Source organism: Salvelinus fontinalis, chromosome 7 (genome assembly GCF_029448725.1).
Source record: "Salvelinus fontinalis isolate EN_2023a chromosome 7, ASM2944872v1, whole genome shotgun sequence".
In the NCBI taxonomy this organism is placed as follows: domain Eukaryota; kingdom Metazoa; phylum Chordata; class Actinopteri; order Salmoniformes; family Salmonidae; genus Salvelinus; species Salvelinus fontinalis.
Window position 1 is genome coordinate 1,039,509 of NC_074671.1, and position 19,356 is coordinate 1,058,864.

Genomic DNA, 19,356 nt, shown 5'->3' on the forward strand with positions numbered 1-19,356 from the left:
GAATGAGGTAAACGTGTTCTTCTGTTCGCTACATACTGGATGAATGAGGTAAACGTGTTCTTCTGTGAGCTACATACTGGATGAATGAGGTAAACATGTTCTTCTGTGAGCTACATACTGGATGAATGAGGTAAACGTGTTCTACTGTTAGCTACATACTGGATGAATGAGGTAAACGTGTTCTACTGTGAGCTACATACTGGATGAATGAGGTGAACGTGTTCTTCTGTGAGCTACATACTGGATGAATGAGGTAAACGTGTTCTTCTGTTCGCTACATACTGGATGAATGAGGTAAACGTGTTCTTCTGTTCGCTACATGCTGGATGAATGAGGTAAAGGTGTTCTTCTGTGAGCTACATACTGGATGAATGAGGTAAAGGTGTTCTTCGGTTAGCTACATACTGGATGAATGAGGTAAAGGTGTTCTTCTGTGAGCTACATACTGGATGAATGAGGTAAAGGTGTTCTTCTGTTAGCTACATACTGGAAGAATGAGGTAAACGTGTTCTTCTGTTCGCTACATACTGGATGAATGAGGTAAACGTGTTCTTCTGTTCGCTACATACTGGATGAATGAGGTAAACGTGTTCTTCTGTTAGCTACATACTGGATGAATGAGGTAAACGTGTTCTTCTGTTCGCTACATACTGGATGAATGAGGTAAACGTGTTCTTCTGTGAGCTACATACTGGATGAATGAGGTAAACATGTTCTTCTGTGAGCTACATACTGGATGAATGAGGTAAACGTGTTCTACTGTTAGCTACATACTGGATGAATGAGGTAAACGTGTTCTACTGTGAGCTACATACTGGATGAATGAGGTGAACGTGTTCTTCTGTGAGCTACATACTGGATGAATGAGGTAAACGTGTTCTTCTGTTCGCTACATACTGGATGAATGAGGTAAACGTGTTCTTCTGTTCGCTACATGCTGGATGAATGAGGTAAAGGTGTTCTTCTGTGAGCTACATACTGGATGAATGAGGTAAAGGTGTTCTTCGGTTAGCTACATACTGGATGAATGAGGTAAAGGTGTTCTTCTGTGAGCTACATACTGGATGAATGAGGTAAAGGTGTTCTTCTGTTAGCTACATACTGGATGAATGAGGTAAAGGTGTTCTTCTGTTCGCTACATACTGGATGAATGAGGTAAAGGTGTTCTTCTGTGAGCTACATACTGGATGAATGAGGTAAAGGTGTTCTTCTGTGAGCTACATACTGGATGAATGAGGTAAAGGTGTTCTTCTGTTCGCTACATACTGGATGAATGAGGTAAACGTGTTCTTCTGTTCGCTACATGCTGGATGAATGAGGTAAAGGTGTTCTTCTGTGAGCTACATACTGGATGAATGAGGTAAAGGTGTTCTTCTGTTAGCTACATACTGGATGAATGAGGTAAAGGTGTTCTTCTGTGAGCTACATACTGGATGAATGAGGTAAAGGTGTTCTTCTGTTAGCTACATACTGGATGAATGAGGTAAAGGTGTTCTTCTGTTCGCTACATACTGGATGAATGAGGTAAAGGTGTTCTTCTGTGAGCTACATACTGGATGAATGAGGTAAAGGTGTTCTTCTGTGAGCTACATACTGGATGAATGAGGTAAAGGTGTTCTTCTGTGAGCTACATACTGGATGAATGAGGTAAAGGTGTTCTTCTGTTAGCTACATACTGGATGAATGAGGTAAAGGTGTTCTTCTGTTAGCTACATACTGGATGAATGAGGTAAAGGTGTTCTTCTGTGAGCTACATACTGGATGAATGAGGTAAACGTGTTCTTCTGTTCGCTACATGCTGGATGAATGAGGTAAACGTGTTCTTCTGTGAGCTACATACTGGATGAATGAGGTAAACGTGTTCTTCTGTTCGCTACATGCTGGATGAATGAGGTAAACGTGTTCTTCTGTTCGCTACATGCTGGATGAATGAGGTAAACGTGTTCTTCTGTTCGCTACATACTGGATGAATGAGGTGAACGTGTTCTTCTGTTCGCTACATGCTGGATGAATGAGGTGAACGTGTTCTTCTGTTAGCTACATACTGGATGAATGAGGTAAACGTGTTCTTCTGTTCGCTACATACTGGATGAATGAGGTAAACGTGTTCTTCTGTTCGCTACATGCTGGATGAATGAGGTAAACGTGTTCTTCTGTTCGCTACATACTGGATGAATGAGGTGAACGTGTTCTTCTGTTCGCTACATACTGGATGAATGAGGTAAACGTGTTCTTCTGTTCGCTACATGCTGGATGAATGAGGTAAACGTGTTCTTCTGTTCGCTACATACTGGATGAATGAGGTGAACGTGTTCTTCTGTTCGCTACATACTGGATGAATGAGGTGAACGTGTTCTTCTGTTCGCTACATGCTGGATGAATGAGGTAAACGTGTTCTTCTGTTCGCTACATACTGGATGAATGAGGTGAACGTGTTCTACTGTTAGCTACATACTGGATGAATGAGGTGAACGTGTTCTTCTGTGAGCTACATACTGGATGAATGAGGTAAACGTGTTCTACTGTTAGCTACATACTGGATGAATGAGGTGAACGTGTTCTTCTGTTCGCTACATACTGGATGAATGAGGTAAACGTGTTCTTCTGTTAGCTACATACTGGATGAATGAGGTAAACGTGTTCTTCTGTTCGCTACATACTGGATGAATGAGGTAAACGTGTTCTTCTGTTCGCTACATGCTGGATGAATGGGGTAAACGTGTTCTTCTGTTCGCTACATACTGGATGAATGAGGTAAACGTGTTCTTCTGTTCGCTACATGCTGGATGAATGAGGTAAACGTGTTCTACTGTTAGCTACATACTGGATGAATGAGGTGAACGTGTTCTTCTGTGAGCTACATACTGGATGAATGAGGTAAACGTGTTCTTCTGTTAGCTACATACTGGATGAATGAGGTAAACGTGTTCTTCTGTTAGCTACATACTGGATGAATGGGGTAAACGTGTTCTACTGTTCGCTACATGCTGGATGAATGGGGTAAACGTGTTCTTCTGTTAGCTACATACTGGATGAATGAGGTAAACGTGTTCTTCTGTTCGCTACATACTGGATGAATGAGGTAAAGGTGTTCTACTGTTAGCTACATACTGGATGAATGAGGTAAACGTGTTCTTCTGTTAGCTACATACTGGATGAATGAGGTAAACGTGTTCTTCTGTTCGCTACATACTGGATGAATGGGGTAAACGTGTTCTTCTGTTAGCTACATACTGGATGAATGGGGTAAACGTGTTCTACTGTTAGCTACATACTGGATGAATGAGGTAAACGTGTTCTTCTGTTCGCTACATACTGGATGAATGAGGTAACCGTGTTCTTCTGTTCGCTACATACTGGATGAATGAGGTAAACGTGTTCTTCTGTTCGCTACATACTGGATGAATGGGGTAAACGTGTTCTTCTGTTAGCTACATACTGGATGAATGGGGTAAACGTGTTCTTCTGTTCGCTACATACTGGATGAATGAGGTAAACGTGTTCTTCTGTTCGCTACATACTGGATGAATGAGGTAAACGTGTTCTACTGTTAGCTACATACTGGATGAATGAGGTAAACGTGTTCTTCTGTTCGCTACATACTGGATGAATGAGGTAAAGGTGTTCTTCTGTTCGCTACATACTGGATGAATGAGGTAAACGTGTTCTTCTGTTAGCTACATACTGGATGTTGTTCATAGCAGAGCACTGAGTTTATAAATAAGACAGAAGGATTTGAACATCGTTTGAAATGTCATCATACTTTAGAACGTTTATGGCAACAACCAACATAATTAATTTGGACAATTTGATTCAGATTACTGCACCTTTCAGACAGTGGTTTATTTTACTTTAGAAAATACAAACCACACAATAGGTAAACCATGTGTTAATACAGGTATCTCTAGTCCATTGTGATTATGAAAGACACACCCGACACTTTGAAAAGGCCTGAATGTTACCCCTTGTAGACCGAAACATTAACACTCTTTCCCCCACTTCAAATCGACAATTTAAGGAAAATGACTCCTTGACATTAAAGCAGCCATCAATACACAGAACAAAACTCAAAATTATACAAAATTAATTCCACATATTGGTCAAATCAGTTGCAGCAGCTTAACCTGGGGGGGTCTTCCTGCAACCCCCACATTGTTCCCTCAACAAGATAATTTCAGTAATTAACACTAAACAAGTCAACCGTAGTGCCAACTCACTGGTCTTGGATCTAAAACTATTGTACATTCTATTACCAGGTGCTTGAGGAACACATATCTACACATCGATCACCAAGATTTGTGGGCTCTGTGTGAATTTCAGTAGAGCGGGTATGAATCTTCAATTCACAATTTGTATTCAAAACGGTCTCTCAATCATAGAAAAAGCGGTAAATAGTTTCTTCCACTCATGTCTTTTCAGCTCAAATTTTGCTGAAATTAATTATATTTCTTTTTTTACCAGATTACTACAAGCTGTAAAAATATGAATAGGGCCCTTAGACTAGACATGAGAAATATCGCAGATTGGAAGGCGCCCAAATCACATATATTTATTTATTTAACTTGGCAAGTCAGTTAAGAACAAGTTCTTATTTACAATGACGGCCTACCCCGGGGACAGAGCTTCACAACTCTGGGCCAATTGCACGCCGCACTATGGGTCTCCCAATCACGGCCGGTTGTGATACAGCCTGGAATCGAACCAGGGTCTGTAGTGACGCCTCTAGCTGCGCCACTCGGGAGCCCCAAAAGCATCAAATCGATCTAATCTATCGTTTTAGGACTACGAAACGCAACATACACTGTCACTACATCATTACGGTGTTACAAAATCTATTTTAACTACGCAATATAAAAGTTTCTGTATTCATTTTAACGTATGATTTCCATATGTTTTAGATATAAGAAAAACAATTAAACTACAACCACATTGTTACCAAGCAACATAGTATTACCAACAGCCTTCTTAGATACATTATATTGCTAATAATATAATACCTTACTTAGCCCTGTAAACTATAAAACCATGATCTAAAAAAGATATATTAACTCCTCAATACTGACCACCGTGAGGAGGAATAACACCTGGTGTTGTAAAACTAGAGGGATATGTCAAGCTTCCTGCATTAACAACAGAAAATACTTTGGTGAGACATTTTGATTCGTCAATTCTACAGACGCAAAAAATATACCTTGTGTACAAGAGAAAGAATGCAACAAAGCAAATTGAAAGCACAGTTCATTTCCTCGTGAGACGAGCTGTATTTAGACCCTCCCTGGAGAATCAGACAGTTGATTATCACTGAGCTACAGCAGTGGGCTGATTGGACAGTGAGTGTTCTTTACGTCACTGACGATCTAATCTCAATTACCTCGTCAAATGTAGACCTACTGTCCGACTGGCTATAGTCTAACATCACACGAATGCCCTTTAATAGCCAGACAGTATTACAAATTCATATCATTCAAGTAATTTGCTCAAATCATTCTAAAAGCCGATTTGAGGACCATCCAACATCCCCCCCGACCTCCACTACTCCTCAAACCTGCCTGGGACGCAACGTAAACGGAGTGCAAATAAACATGGAAATAAAGCAACAAATGATCCTTATACAAACAAAACAATGTTATATCCCACTGGACATGATAGGAGACGTCTGTCTGGGTGGGTCCTCCTCCTCCCCTACCAGCCTGGACGTAGCCTACTGTGGTGGTGCTACGCACTAAATGCTCCCCCCTCCCTCAGACCCCGCAGTCATTGGTTCTGTCGTGTAGTTTCCTGTTGAGGGTGAGGAGGGTGACGAGGACAGCCACAGCCAGGTGAAACAGCAGCTGCCAGACATTCCTCAGACCAAACAGAAAGCAGTTACAGACCACAACCACACTCAGCAGTACCAGGGACTTGACCCTCTTCAGAGAAGAGTGGAACAGGTACAGGTGACACTGACCGACACAGCACAGGAACGCCAGCAGGAACGCCACCACGTTCCAGATGCCTTCATAATCATCCTGTAGCAAACAGGACAGAAGAATCATACAACAGTGTTCACATTGACAGTCTTTATGAGTGGACTACAACATTAGCAGAATATAAAGACTACAACATTAGCAGAATATAAAGACTACGACATTAGCAGAATATAAGGACTACGACATTAGCAGAATATAAAGACTACAACATTAGCAGAATATAAAGACTACAACATTAGCAGAATATAAAGACTACGACATTAGCAGAATATAAGGACTACGACATTAGCAGAATATAAAGACTACAACATTAGCAGAATATAAAGACTACGACATTAGCAGAATATAAAGACTACGACATTAGCAGAATATAAAGACTACGACATTAGCAGAATATAAAGACTACGACATTAGCAGAATATAAAGACTACGACATTAGCAGAATATAAAGACTACAACATTAGCAGAATATAAAGACTACAACATTAGCAGAATATAAAGACTACGACATTAGCAGAATATAAAGACTACGACATTAGCAGAATATAAAGACTACGACATTAGCAGAATATAAAGACTACGACATTAGCAGAATATAAAGACTACAACATTAGCAGAATATAAAGACTACAACATTAGCAGAATATAAAGACTACAACATTAGCAGAATATAAAGACTACAACATTAGCAGAATATAAAGACTACGACATTAGCAGAATATAAAGACTACAACATTAGCAGAATATAAAGACTACAACATTAGCAGAATATAAAGACTACAACATTAGCAGAATATAAAGACTACGACATTAGCAGAATATAAGGACTACGACATTAGCAGAATATAAAGACTACGACATTAGCAGAATATAAAGACTACGACATTAGCAGAATATAAAGACTACGACATTAGCAGAATATAAAGACTACGACATTAGCAGAATATAAAGACTACAACATTAGCAGAATATAAAGACTACAACATTAGCAGAATATAAAGACTACGACATTAGCAGAATATAAAGACTACGACATTAGCAGAATATAAAGACTACGACATTAGCAGAATATAAAGACTACGACATTAGCAGAATATAAAGACTACGACATTAGCAGAATATAAAGACTACGACATTAGCAGAATATAAAGACTACAACATTAGCAGAATATAAAGACTACAACATTAGCAGAATATAAAGACTACAACATTAGCAGAATATAAAGACTACGACATTAGCAGAATATAAAGACTACGACATTAGCAGAATATAAAGACTACGACATTAGCAGAATATAAAGACTACGACATTAGCAGAATATAAAGACTACAACATTAGCAGAATATAAAGACTACAACATTAGCAGAATATAAAGACTACAACATTAGCAGAATATAAAGACTACAACATTAGCAGAATATAAAGACTACGACATTAGCAGAATATAAAGACTACAACATTAGCAGAATATAAAGACTACAACATTAGCAGAATATAAAGACTACGACATTAGCAGAATATAAAGACTACAACATTAGCAGAATATAAAGACTACAACATTAGCAGAATATAAAGACTACGACATTAGCAGAATATAAAACATTATCAGCCAAGTTGAATTAGACGTCGCTAAATATAACAGCGTACCTGGAAGGTGTACTCTATATGTTTAATATAATAGCGTACCTGGAAGGTGTACTCTATGAGGTGAACTCCCCTGATGAGGTTCAGAGAAGAGCACATGATGTTGAGGACCAATGAGAGGATTCCTGGGGCGGTCACTGGCGCCAACCTCTGGTTCTGACCTGTACGACCGATACACCACAATGCAGCGTTTAACGGTAGTAACACAGTGCAACGTTGATCTCTGAGGCAAAGGTCCCCCGCCTCAGATTCTTACCGGATTCAGAAAGATGTTCCGCGTGGCCATTGGCTGACCCGTTGGTAAGCTCCACCTCCTCCAGGGTGAGGATCTGCAAAGGGCGTGTTTTCAGATCCTCCTGTACCTCGGTCAGAGTGACCTCCAGCGCTGGACCACCCCTCTGGTTATACTGCAGCTGTAGCCAGGCTATGCTGTTGTCTAATATAATATAATATAATATTATATTAACCATTCTGGTTATTCTGCTGCTGTAGCCAGGCTATGTTGTTGTCTAATATAATATAATATAATATAATATTAACCATTCTGGTTATTCTGCTGCTGTAGCCAGGCTATGTTGTTGTCTAATATAATATAATATAATATTAACCATTCTGGTTATTCTGCTGCTGTAGCCAGGCTATGTTGTTGTCTAATATAATATAATATAATATAATATTAACCATTCTGGTTATTCTGCTGCTGTAGCCAGGCTATGTTGTTGTCTAATATAATATAATATAATATAATATTAACCATTCTGGTTATTCTGCTGCTGTAGCCAGGCTATGCTGTTGTCTAATATAATATAATATAATATAATATTAACCATTCTGGTTATTCTGCTGCTGTAGCCAGGCTATGCTGTTGTCTAATATAATATAATATTAACCATTCTAACCATTCTATGACTACCTGCCTCATGGGATAAAATGAAATATTTTGATGAACTACAGATGACCTCTGTTCAATTCATACCTGCTGGACTGTAGCACCAAGACTCTAACCACTAGACTACTTGCTGGACTGTAGCACCAAGACTCTAACCACTAGACTACCTGCTGGACTGTAGCACCAAGACTCTAACCACTAGACTACCTGCTGGACTGTAGCACCAAGACTCTAACCACTAGACTACCTGCTGGACTGTAGCGCCAAGACTCTAACCACTAGACTACTTGCTGGACTGTAGCACCAAGACTCTAACCACTAGACTACCTGCTTGACTGTAGCACCAAGACTCTAACCACTAGACTACCTGCTGGACTGTAGCACCAAGACTCTAACCACTAGACTACCTGCTGGACTGTAGCGCCAAGACTCTAACCACTAGACTACCTGCTGGACTGTAGCGCCAAGACTCTAACCACTAGACTACCTGCTGGACTGTAGCACCAAGACTCTAACCACTAGACTACCTGCTTGACTGTAGCACCAAGACTCTAACCACTAGACTACCTGCTGGACTGTAGCGCCAAGACTCTAACCACTAGACTACTTGCTGGACTGTAGCACCAAGACTCTAACCACTAGACTACTTGCTGGACTGTAGCACCAAGACTCTAACCACTAGACTACCTGCTGGACTGTAGCGCCAAGACTCTAACCACTAGACTACTTGCTGGACTGTAGCACCAAGACTCTAACCACTAGACTACCTGCTGGACTGTAGCACCAAGACTCTAACCACTAGACTACTTGCTGGACTGTAGCACCAAGACTCTAACCACTAGACTACTTGCTGGACTGTAGCACCAAGACTCTAACCACTAGACTACTTGCTGGACTGTAGCGCCAAGACTCTAACCACTAGACTACCTGCTGGACTGTAGCACCAAGACTCTAACCACTAGACTACCTGCTGGACTGTAGCGCCAAGACTCTAACCACTAGACTACTTGCTGGACTGTAGCACCAAGACTCTAACCACTAGACTACTTGCTGGACTGTAGCGCCAAGACTCTAACCACTAGACTACCTGCTGGACTGTAGCACCAAGACTCTAACCACTAGACTACCTGCTGGACTACCTGCTGGACTGTAGCACCAAGACTCTAACCACCTGCTCTAGGGTCCTGCAGCACACCAGGAACAGGGTTGTCTACCCCTGCTCTAGGGTCCTGCACCACTCCAGGAACAGGGTCGTCTACCCCTGCTCTAGGGTCCTGCACCACTAGAGGAACAGGGTTGTCTACGCCTGCTCTAGGGTCCTGCATCACTCCAGGAACAGGGTCGTCTACCCCTGCTCTAGGGTCCTGCACCACTAGAGGAACAGGGTTGTCTACGCCTGCTCTAGGGTCCTGCATCACTCCAGGAACAGGGTTGTCTACCCCTGCTCTAGGGTCCTGCACCACTAGAGGAACAGGGTTGTCTACGCCTGCTCTAGGGTCCTGCACCACTCCAGGAACAGGGTTGTCTACCCCTGCTCTAGGGTCCTGCACCACTAGAGGAACAGGGTTGTCTACCCCTGCTCTAGGGTCCTGCACCACTAGAGGAACAGGGTTGTCTACCCCTGCTCTAGGGTCCTGCACCACTCCAGGAACAGGGTTGTCTACCCCTGCTCTAGGGTCCTGCACCACTCCAGGAACAGGGTTGTCTACCCCTGCTCTAGGGTCCTGCACCACTCCAGGAACAGGGTTGTCTACCCCTGCTCTAGGGTCCTGCATCACTCCAGGAACAGGGTTGTCTACCCCTGCTCTAGGGTCCTGCACCACTAGAGGAACAGGGTTGTCTACCCCTGCTCTAGGGTCCTGCACCACTCCAGGAACAGGGTTGTCTACCCCTGCTCTAGGGTCCTGCACCACTCCAGGAACAGGGTTGTCTACCCCTGCTCTAGGGTCCTGCACCACTAGAGGAACAGGGTTGTCTACCCCTGCTCTAGGGTCCTGCAGCACTCCAGGAACAGGGTTGTCTACCCCTGCTCTAGGGTCCTGCACCACTCCAGGAACAGGGTTGTCTACCCCTGCTCTAGGGTCCTGCACCACTCCAGGAACAGGGTTGTCTACCCCTGCTCTAGGGTCCTGCACCACTCCAGGAACAGGGTTGTCTACCCCTGCTCTAGGGTCCTGCACCACTCCAGGAACAGGGTTGTCTACCCCTGCTCTAGGGTCCTGCACCACTCCAGGAACAGGGTTGTCTACCCCTGCTCTAGGGTCCTGCACCACTCCAGGAACAGGGTTGTCTACCCCTGCTCTAGGGTCCTGCACCACTCCAGGAACAGGGTTGTCTACCCCTGCTCTAGGGTCCTGCACCACTCCAGGAACAGGGTTGTCTACCCCTGCTCTAGGGTCCTGCACCACTCCAGGAACAGGGTTGTCTACCCCTGCTCTAGGGTCCTGCACCACTCCAGGAACAGGGTTGTCTACCCCTGCTCTAGGGCCCTGCACCACTCCAGGAACAGGGTTGTCTACGCCTCCACATTTCTCAACCCTCCACCACCCCCCTCCCTCTTCTACACACCGAACTCCAGAAAGGGGTACGGCCTGGCTGCCAGGGCAACCTTGGCGTTGTCCATATGAGCTGTGAACTCCCAGCGCAGGTCCTCTAGAAAACAGAAGGCCATGGCTGCAGGGAAGCTGGCGTCACATACGCTCATGTAGGATACGCCCTCACTGGACAGGAAACTACAGGGAGGAGGATGAGAAGAGAGGGGGAGGAGAGGGGGATGAGAGAGGAAAAGAGAGGGAGAGGAGAGTGGGATGAGGAAGAAAGGAGGAGAGTGTGGGGGGTATTAAACAGCCGGTCACAGCTTGCCCACAGTATACAGCAGGACAGTCTGAATCATTTCAAAATGTGGAGACTGGTTTCTGATCTGTTCAACCAATTCTGTTGAATGTCTAATCTTCCCTGTGCCACTTTCTCTTTCCAATGTCCTTACTCTATGTTGAGGTGCCTTCAGAAAGTATTCACACCCCTAGACTTAACACATTTTGTGTTACAGCCTGAATTTAAAATGAATTACATTGAGATTGTGTGTAGGCCAGTGACAACACACACACACACCCCATAATGTCAACGTGGAATTGTGTTTTTAGAAATGACAAATGAAAAGCTGAAGTCCAACACATCACTGAGTACCACTCTTGATATTTTCAAGCATGTGGCTGCATCGTGCTGTTATTCACCTTTCAGCAGGACAATAACCTAAAATACAAAGCCAAACCTACACTGGAGTAGTTGAATGTTCCTGAGTGGTTTAGTTACAGTTTTGACTGAAATCGGCTTCAAAATCTATGGCAAGACTAGGGGCCTCCCGGGTGGCGCAGTGGTCTAGGGCACTGCATCGCAGTGCTAGCTGCGCCACCAGAGTTTTTGGGTTCGCGCCCAGGCTTTGGTTGGGTTGAGGGTTTGGCCGGTAGGGATATCCTTGTCTCATCGCGCTCCAGCGACTCCTGTGGCGGGCCGGGCGCAGTGCACGCTAACCAAGGGGGCCAGGTGCACGGTGTTTCCTCCGACACATTGGTGCTGCTGGCTTCCGGGTTGGAGGTGCGCTGTGTTAATTTGCCAGATTTTTTGCAGTATTACTTTAGTGCCTTGTTGCAAACAGGATGCATGTTCTGGAATATTTGTTATTCTGTACAGGCTTCCTTCTTGTCACTCTGTCATTTAGGTTAGTATTGTGGAGTAACTACCATGTTGATCCATCCCCAATTTTATCCCATCACAGCCATTAAACTCTAACTGTTTTAAAGTCACCATTGTCCTCATTGTGAAATCCCAGAGCGGTTTCCTTTCTCATCGGCAACTGAGTTAGGAAGGATGCCTGTATCTTTGTAGTGACTGGGTGTATTGATACACCGTCTAAAGTGTAATTAATAACTTCACCGTGCTCAAAGGGATATTCAATGTCTGCTTTTTTTTTACCCATCAACCAATAGTTGCCCTTATTTGCAGGGCATTGGAAAACCTCCCTGGTCTTTGTGGTTGAATCTGTGTTTGAAATTCACTGCTCGACTGAGGGACCTTACAGATAATTGTATGTGTGGGGTACAGAGATGAGGTAGTCATTCAGAAACCATGTTAAACACTATTATTGTACACAGAGTGAGTCCATGCAACTTATTAGGCACATGTTACTCCTGAACTTATTGAGGCTTGCCATAACAATGGGGTTCAACACTTTTTCATTCAATCCTGCTGGGGGTCATTTTGCAGGGCTCTGGCAGTGCTCCTCCTTGCACAAAGGCGGAGGTAGCGGTCCTGCTGCTGGGTTGTTGCCCTCCTACGGCCTCCTCCACGTCTCCTGATGTACTGGCCTGTCTCCTGGTAGCGCCTCCATGCTCTGGACACTACGCTGACAGACACAGCAAACCTTTTTGCCACAGCTCGCATTGATGTGCCATCCTGGATGAGCTGCACTACCTGAGCCACTTGTGTGGGTTGTAGACTCCGTCTCATGCTACCACTAGAGTGAAAGCACCGCCAGCATTTAAAAGTGACCAAAACATCAGCCAGGAAGCATAGGAACTGAGAAGTGGTCTGTGGTCACCACCTGCAGAACCACTCCTTTATTGGGGGTGTCTTGCTAATTGCCTATAATTTCCACCTTTTGTCTATTCCATTTGCACAACAGCATGTGAATGTTATTGTCAATCAGTGTTGCTTCCTAAGTGGACAGTTTGATTTCACAGAAGTGTGATTGACTTGGAGTTACATTGTGTTTTTTAAGTGTTCCCTTTATTTTTTTGAGCAGTGTATATATATATTCATACATACGTATATATACATAGATATAATATATATACACACACATATCTATACTTACAACCCCCCTCCGGTATAGTATATACTATTGAAAATATATATCTTACTATATGTTGAGGTCATGGCCCTTGACCGCCCCTCTGTCGGGGAACAGGCTAAGGGCCTTGGAGATGGTCCGTAGCTGCTGCTTCCTCTCCTGCAGCTCTGGGTTGTGTTGGAAGTCAGTGGAGGCTGAGAGAGGCAGACCATCCCTGACCCGCACCACCAGGGCAAACAGGATCAGAGACATGGTCCACACAGGCCACTGGGTTCACATAGCCTGCAACGATAAACACAGGAAACATTTAACACAGCGCAATACAAAATACAGAGGACATGACAGGAGACTCAGAGACTCAATTACAACCGAGTCACATCTGGTATGAAGTCAGTAAGGAACCAAACAAGCAAACGGAACTAAAAATGTGGGGACTCACATAAATCATTCAAATTTTTCCGTTTGTACTACCGCTCAGTAGTAGTAGGCTAACAGTTAGCGGCTAACAGTTAGCTAGCCAGTTGTCAGTCACTAGGTGGTGCATCAGCTCAGTAGTAGTAGGCTAACAGTTAGCTAGCCAGTTGTCAGTCACTAGGTGGTGCATCAGCTCAGTAGTAGTAGGCTAACAGTTAGTGGCTAACAGTTAGCTAGCCAGTTGTCAGTCACTAGGTGGTGCATCAGCTCAGTAGTAGTAGGCTAACAGTTAGCTGCTAACAGTTAGCCGGATACCGCCCAACCCTGAAACACGTGCACGAGCTTGGCAGGTGTGCATGTGTTTTCATTGTGTGCATGCTTCACATCACAGAAACCGGAACGTTCTATCAGCACTTTGGAAGGTAGACAAAATTATACTGAACCTTTGAGATGTGAACTTTCATGTGCCTTAAAAACAGACGTGTATGCCGTCTGTAAATATGAATAAAACGGTTAAATTACAAGCCGTAGTTGGTTTAGCCACGGAAAAAGTCAGGAACCTTACGGCTAGCTATGATTGGCTGAGATAATGGATGGGCTGGACATACAGGTATGATAGCTAAGGAGATGGAGAAAATTCTGGCGTTTAATTAAGCGGCGGGGGTCAAAAAAGAGGACACAAAAGGCTGTTGTATAAAACACCCGTCTCCGGATTACATCTTCAAACTAAGGGCAACCGTGGCATTCGTGATAGAGGGAGAAGCGTTCATCCATGTAGACAGGTAAGAGAATCTAGCTAGCTACATTTTCAGATATGATGTTTCTAATTTGGTCAGAAAGTAGTTTTCATTGCAAGTTAAAGCATAGTGTTAGGTAGCTAGCTAGCTAACGTTTGCTGGCATCTCACAGCATGTCCAGCCCATCCATTATCTCAGCCAATCATGGCTAGCGGTAAAGTTCCTGCCTTTTTCCGTGGCTAAACCAACTACGCTATGATCCGTGTAGTAATATTATTTGTATCTCAGAGCCATTTGTATTGCTAGTTATAGCCTAACGTTATCTAGCTAGCTATCATTGAACAAAGTTTTTTAGCTCTAGCTACCTGTAGAATCATGGAGGGTAGTAATGTTATGAGTTGGCATTATGGTTCATTGTTTAGCTAGCTAGCTGGGTACATTTAATTTTGTACCCCTTTTTCTCCCAAATTTCATGATATCCAATAGACAACTCTCCTACAGACTCGGGAGAGGCGTCTTCCGAAACATGACCCTGCCGAGCCGCACTGCTTCTTGACACACTGCTCCAGACCTGCCAACCCTGTTCAACTTTTTAGAGTAGTTGGGGTTCTTCCCCCCCCCACGCTCGTGCGCTGTTTGTGAGTGACCGCAATTATAGAATAGTAACAAACAAATCCATTACATGTACAATGTAAAATGGAGATAATTATCTATAATGTTTTTCTTAGCACGTGCCCCCAAGTGTAGTCTCCATAGTTGAGGAACGCTCTCTCAAACAGGGCCAATCACTAGGGCCAGCTCACAAGTCTTGTCTTTTTAGACACGGATCCTAATCAACACTAAAAGCAAAATCATTTTGAAGACATAAAAACGAAAACAACGATCACGTCAACACAGACCGCAAACTGGCTACACAAAGCTTAAGTGTATCTGACAGCTGTTCGGTAGGCTACCGCAAAGGGAATCTAACCACTGTTCGGTAGGCTACCGCAAAGGGAATCTAACCACTGTTCGGTAGGCTACCGCAAAGGGAATCTAACCGCTGTTCGGTAGGCTACCGCAAAGGGAATCTGACAGCTGTTCGGTAGGCTACCGCAAAGGGAATCTGACAGCTGTTCGGTAGAAGAGTCCGGTGTTCCAGTCTAGGTAAAGGGTGTTCCAGTCTAGGTAAAGGGTGTTCCAGTCTAGGTAAAAGGTGTTCCAGTCTAGGTGTTCCAGTCTAGGTGTTCCAGTCTAGGTGTTCCAGTCTAGGTAAAAGGTGGTGTTCCAGTCTAGGTAAAAGGTGGTGTTCCAGTCTAGGTAAAAGGTGGTGTTCCAGTCTAGGTGTTCCAGTCTAGGTGTTCCAGTCTAGGTGTTCCAGTCTAGGTGTTCCAGTCTAGGTGTTCCAGTCTAGGTGTTCCAGTCTAGGTAAAAGGTGGTGTTCCAGTCTAGGTGTTCCAGTCTAGGTGTTCCAGTCTAGGTGTTCCAGTCTAGGTGTTCCAGCCTAGGTGTTCCAGCCTAGGTAAAAGGTGTTCCAGCCTAGGTAAAAGGTGTTCCAGCCTAGGTAAAAGGTGTTCCAGCCTAGGTAAAAGGTGTTCCAGCCTAGGTAAAAGGTGTTCCAGCCTAGGTAAAAGGTGTTCCAGTCTAGGTAAAAGGTGTTCCAGTCTAGGTAAAAGGTGTTCCAGTCTAGGTAAAAGGTGCCCATTGTATTTCTTTGCAGCGCATACATCATTTCAGATTTTCGGAATTGATAAAATCTCAAATCTAGCGTAAAGGAAATTTAGAAGCATTGCTTTTATAGCTGTACCGGACACTCATTCATTCTTCATCACTCAGTCTTCTAAACTCCCGACTCCATTTAATGCCAAGATATTCATATTTAATTATACTTTTGTACTGCTTTTTGTGACGTGGATGTTCAAAAGTGTTCATTGTTCATTCAGTATTGTTGTAATTGTCATGATGACAAAAATAAATACATATTTAAAAATGATTTTTTTTAAATTATGCGTTTAAAAAAAATATATACATAAAAAAAAATATATATATATATATATATATATATATATATATATATATATATATATATTCAACAACAAAAAAAAAAAAAAGTTAAAACGTAGAATAAAAATATATATTTTTTAAAAAGCGTCCGATTAATCAGTATCGGCTTTTTTTGGTCCTCCAATAATCGTTATCGGTGTTGAAAAATCATAAATCGATCGACCTCTACCACTGACATGTCAATAGACAAGGTATAAACCAGCCTTTCGCGTGCGCTGCAAAATACATTTAGAAATCTATATTATTCAATTATTGCACGCACCAACGAGCGTCTGCGTTGCCAGTGACAAAAATAGAAGTCAGTTCTATTTGTGACGAAGATGCACTGCAAGTCCTGCCTCTCCCATCTCCTCATTGGTTTATAGAAGCAGATACCCACGTGCCATCTCCTCATTGGTTATACCCACATGGGTGACTCAAAGACAAACTTTGGCGGTAATTGCACCTAATTTATGAAAGTTGCCAATCAAAATATAAAGTCGAAGAAAGAGAAGAAAAATCCTGGATGGAAGAGAGATGACTAGAAACGATCCGGTTGACTGTTTTATGTGTGGATTAATTGGCGGAGTAGAGGACCTTGTGCATTTCAGGTAAAATAACAACTGAATGTTTATATTCCAGGACAAATTAGCTAGCAACAGCAAGCTAGCTAAATAGGACAAATTAGCTAGCAAGTGCAAGCTAACTAGCGAAATTGCCATAAATGTTTAATGCTTTTCGACCTGTCCCCAAATTAATATAATTGGTTCAGAGTTTGTTTTGATATTTTAACCTGCGTGTCGTGATCGTGTTTGGTGTGGGGGGGACAAAGACATTTATGCACAATGGCGCACAAGCGCAGTCGGTTTAGGTTCCGTGTAATTTATAAGAGGGTGTAAACGATGCTGAATGAGTGTAGACTAGGGCTGACCCCAATTAGTCAACTAGTTGATTGTTAGGCTGTTGGTCGACTGAGACGGTTTTAGTCGAGCAGTAAAGATAAATACACAGTGCATTCAGGAAGTATTCAGACCCCTTTAACATGTTTCACTTTGTTCTGCTACAGCCCAGATCCACAATGCACTGCTCGCTCCAAAATGCGCTCTCCCGCCAATTTGTGCACATTCATTTATTATTTCATTACTTCATTGTGCGAATTGTTTGCTTTTAATTGTTAGTTATATCAATTCCCCATTACATATCACTAGTACATTTACCGTTAATACATAGGGCGTGTCTATGTATGAAAAATACGTTTCAAATTTTAGAGCAATAGATTGGTCGCATGAACAGATGACTTTCGGTAGACCAAGATATTTTTTTTTGTAGGGGACAGCCCTAGTGTGGACAAAGAGCTCTCCGATAGGTTTACCAAATCATTCATGGGCCATTTTCTCAAAAGTGAGGTAAAGCTGATAAACTTTCAAAGCATAATTACTTTCCCATTGTTCATCAATTGCAGTGTGATACCATTTTCTAGTCTATTTTTATCCAATGTAAAAAACACCACTCAAATGTTGCTACATAAGACCGAAACGAGGAGATCCGTCACATCTTATCTGTAAAAATACCTACCGCACGGACAACCGGTAAAGTAAGTTAAAATATAATTGTATTCAACATTCTGGCTTGTATAGGCAGTCATAGGAAACTTTCCTGATCCAAACGCTCATTTATGCCCGACGTTGAATCCTGTACAATTCAACGTCGGGTCTCCGGGCTAAGGTTCGCCCTGCCTGCTAACAGAAGGCTACACTAGTTAGATGGCTGAATGCACGTTTCATTGCCACAAGTGAAATGAGTCTAAAAGATGCAATGTGTTCAGTAGCAAGCCTGACTTTCAGTCACAGTGATTGACTTTAGATGCACGAGTCTCCATAATTATCTTAGGAATGCATATCACACAAATAAGCGCACTGTGGCGAACATAAACACTGCTTGTTGCAAACGTGGCTGGCTAATAACGTTAGCAGCTAGCTACTATGTTTACCTTACCTTAACATTCTTCGGTACATTTTGTTTATCTCAAATGGTTGTGATACAACATGTGAATGAAAGTAGACACTTTAGTTATGTTTTGACAATTACTGTACATGTAATTTAAGGTAGACTGTTGTCCAATACTTTGAAAGACCCACTAGCTTCCTTAATATTTTGCTAAGCATTATGGGAGAAAATGAAAACAAATCTCTTTCCGGGTTCCGTGATTTTTTGTTTTTTAAAGAAACAGTAGCTCAATAAACTTTCCGGTTAGGGTTGGGCCTTCCCAGAGTTTCTCCCAACTCGGTCCTGTTCCCCCTCCCTAGCAGAACACAGCTGATTCAAATTACCAACTAATCATCATGCTTTGATTATTTCAATCAGCTGTGTAGCGCTACCGTTTCTACCGATCTGCGTGCCAGTTATGATTAATTCCAATAATAACATTTTCGTTTCTCAAAGTCATTGTCACGTTGTTAATCATAAAAATCAGAAGTAAAAAAAGTATAAAATTCGAAAAGTAAAAATGTAACTATGGCAAGAGCACTAGCCTCTGCCAAATGGACACATTGATACACTGTGAAACGAGTGTAAAAGCCCGAGATGCAGCAGTGGGCCTCTAACTTCCATCCTCAACTAGGTCAAATGCATAGGCCTAAAGCCGACAAATACAAACATTAGAAAATATCATGATCAATTCTGGTTCTTTCAATCACAAGCTCTCTACTTGTAGGTGAAAATTCATGACTATGGTTGATTTTCCAGTATCCAGACGGTTCTCCCTGAAGTATTGAGACAGAAAACATAGGGTTAATTATTAGACTTGTGTAAGCAGAATAATGACTGAGCTC

At 42.7% G+C, this 19,356-nt stretch overlaps 1 protein-coding gene across 1 annotated transcript; it reads right to left on the reverse strand.

Annotated features, from left to right (window-relative positions):
* Positions 1-3,807: 3,807 nt before the first annotated feature.
* On the reverse strand, positions 3,808-18,718 carry sec22c (SEC22 homolog C, vesicle trafficking protein). The gene is made up of 6 exons (XM_055928150.1): positions 18,521-18,718; positions 13,423-13,634; positions 11,072-11,235; positions 7,871-8,050; positions 7,657-7,775; positions 3,808-6,008 (listed from the first exon to the last, which is right to left on the reverse strand). Exons 2-6 carry the CDS (start codon positions 13,602-13,604, stop codon positions 5,742-5,744), a joined length of 912 nt encoding a protein of 303 aa, XP_055784125.1. The 5' UTR covers positions 13,605-13,634; positions 18,521-18,718; the 3' UTR covers positions 3,808-5,741.
* Positions 18,719-19,356: the final 638 nt, after the last annotated feature.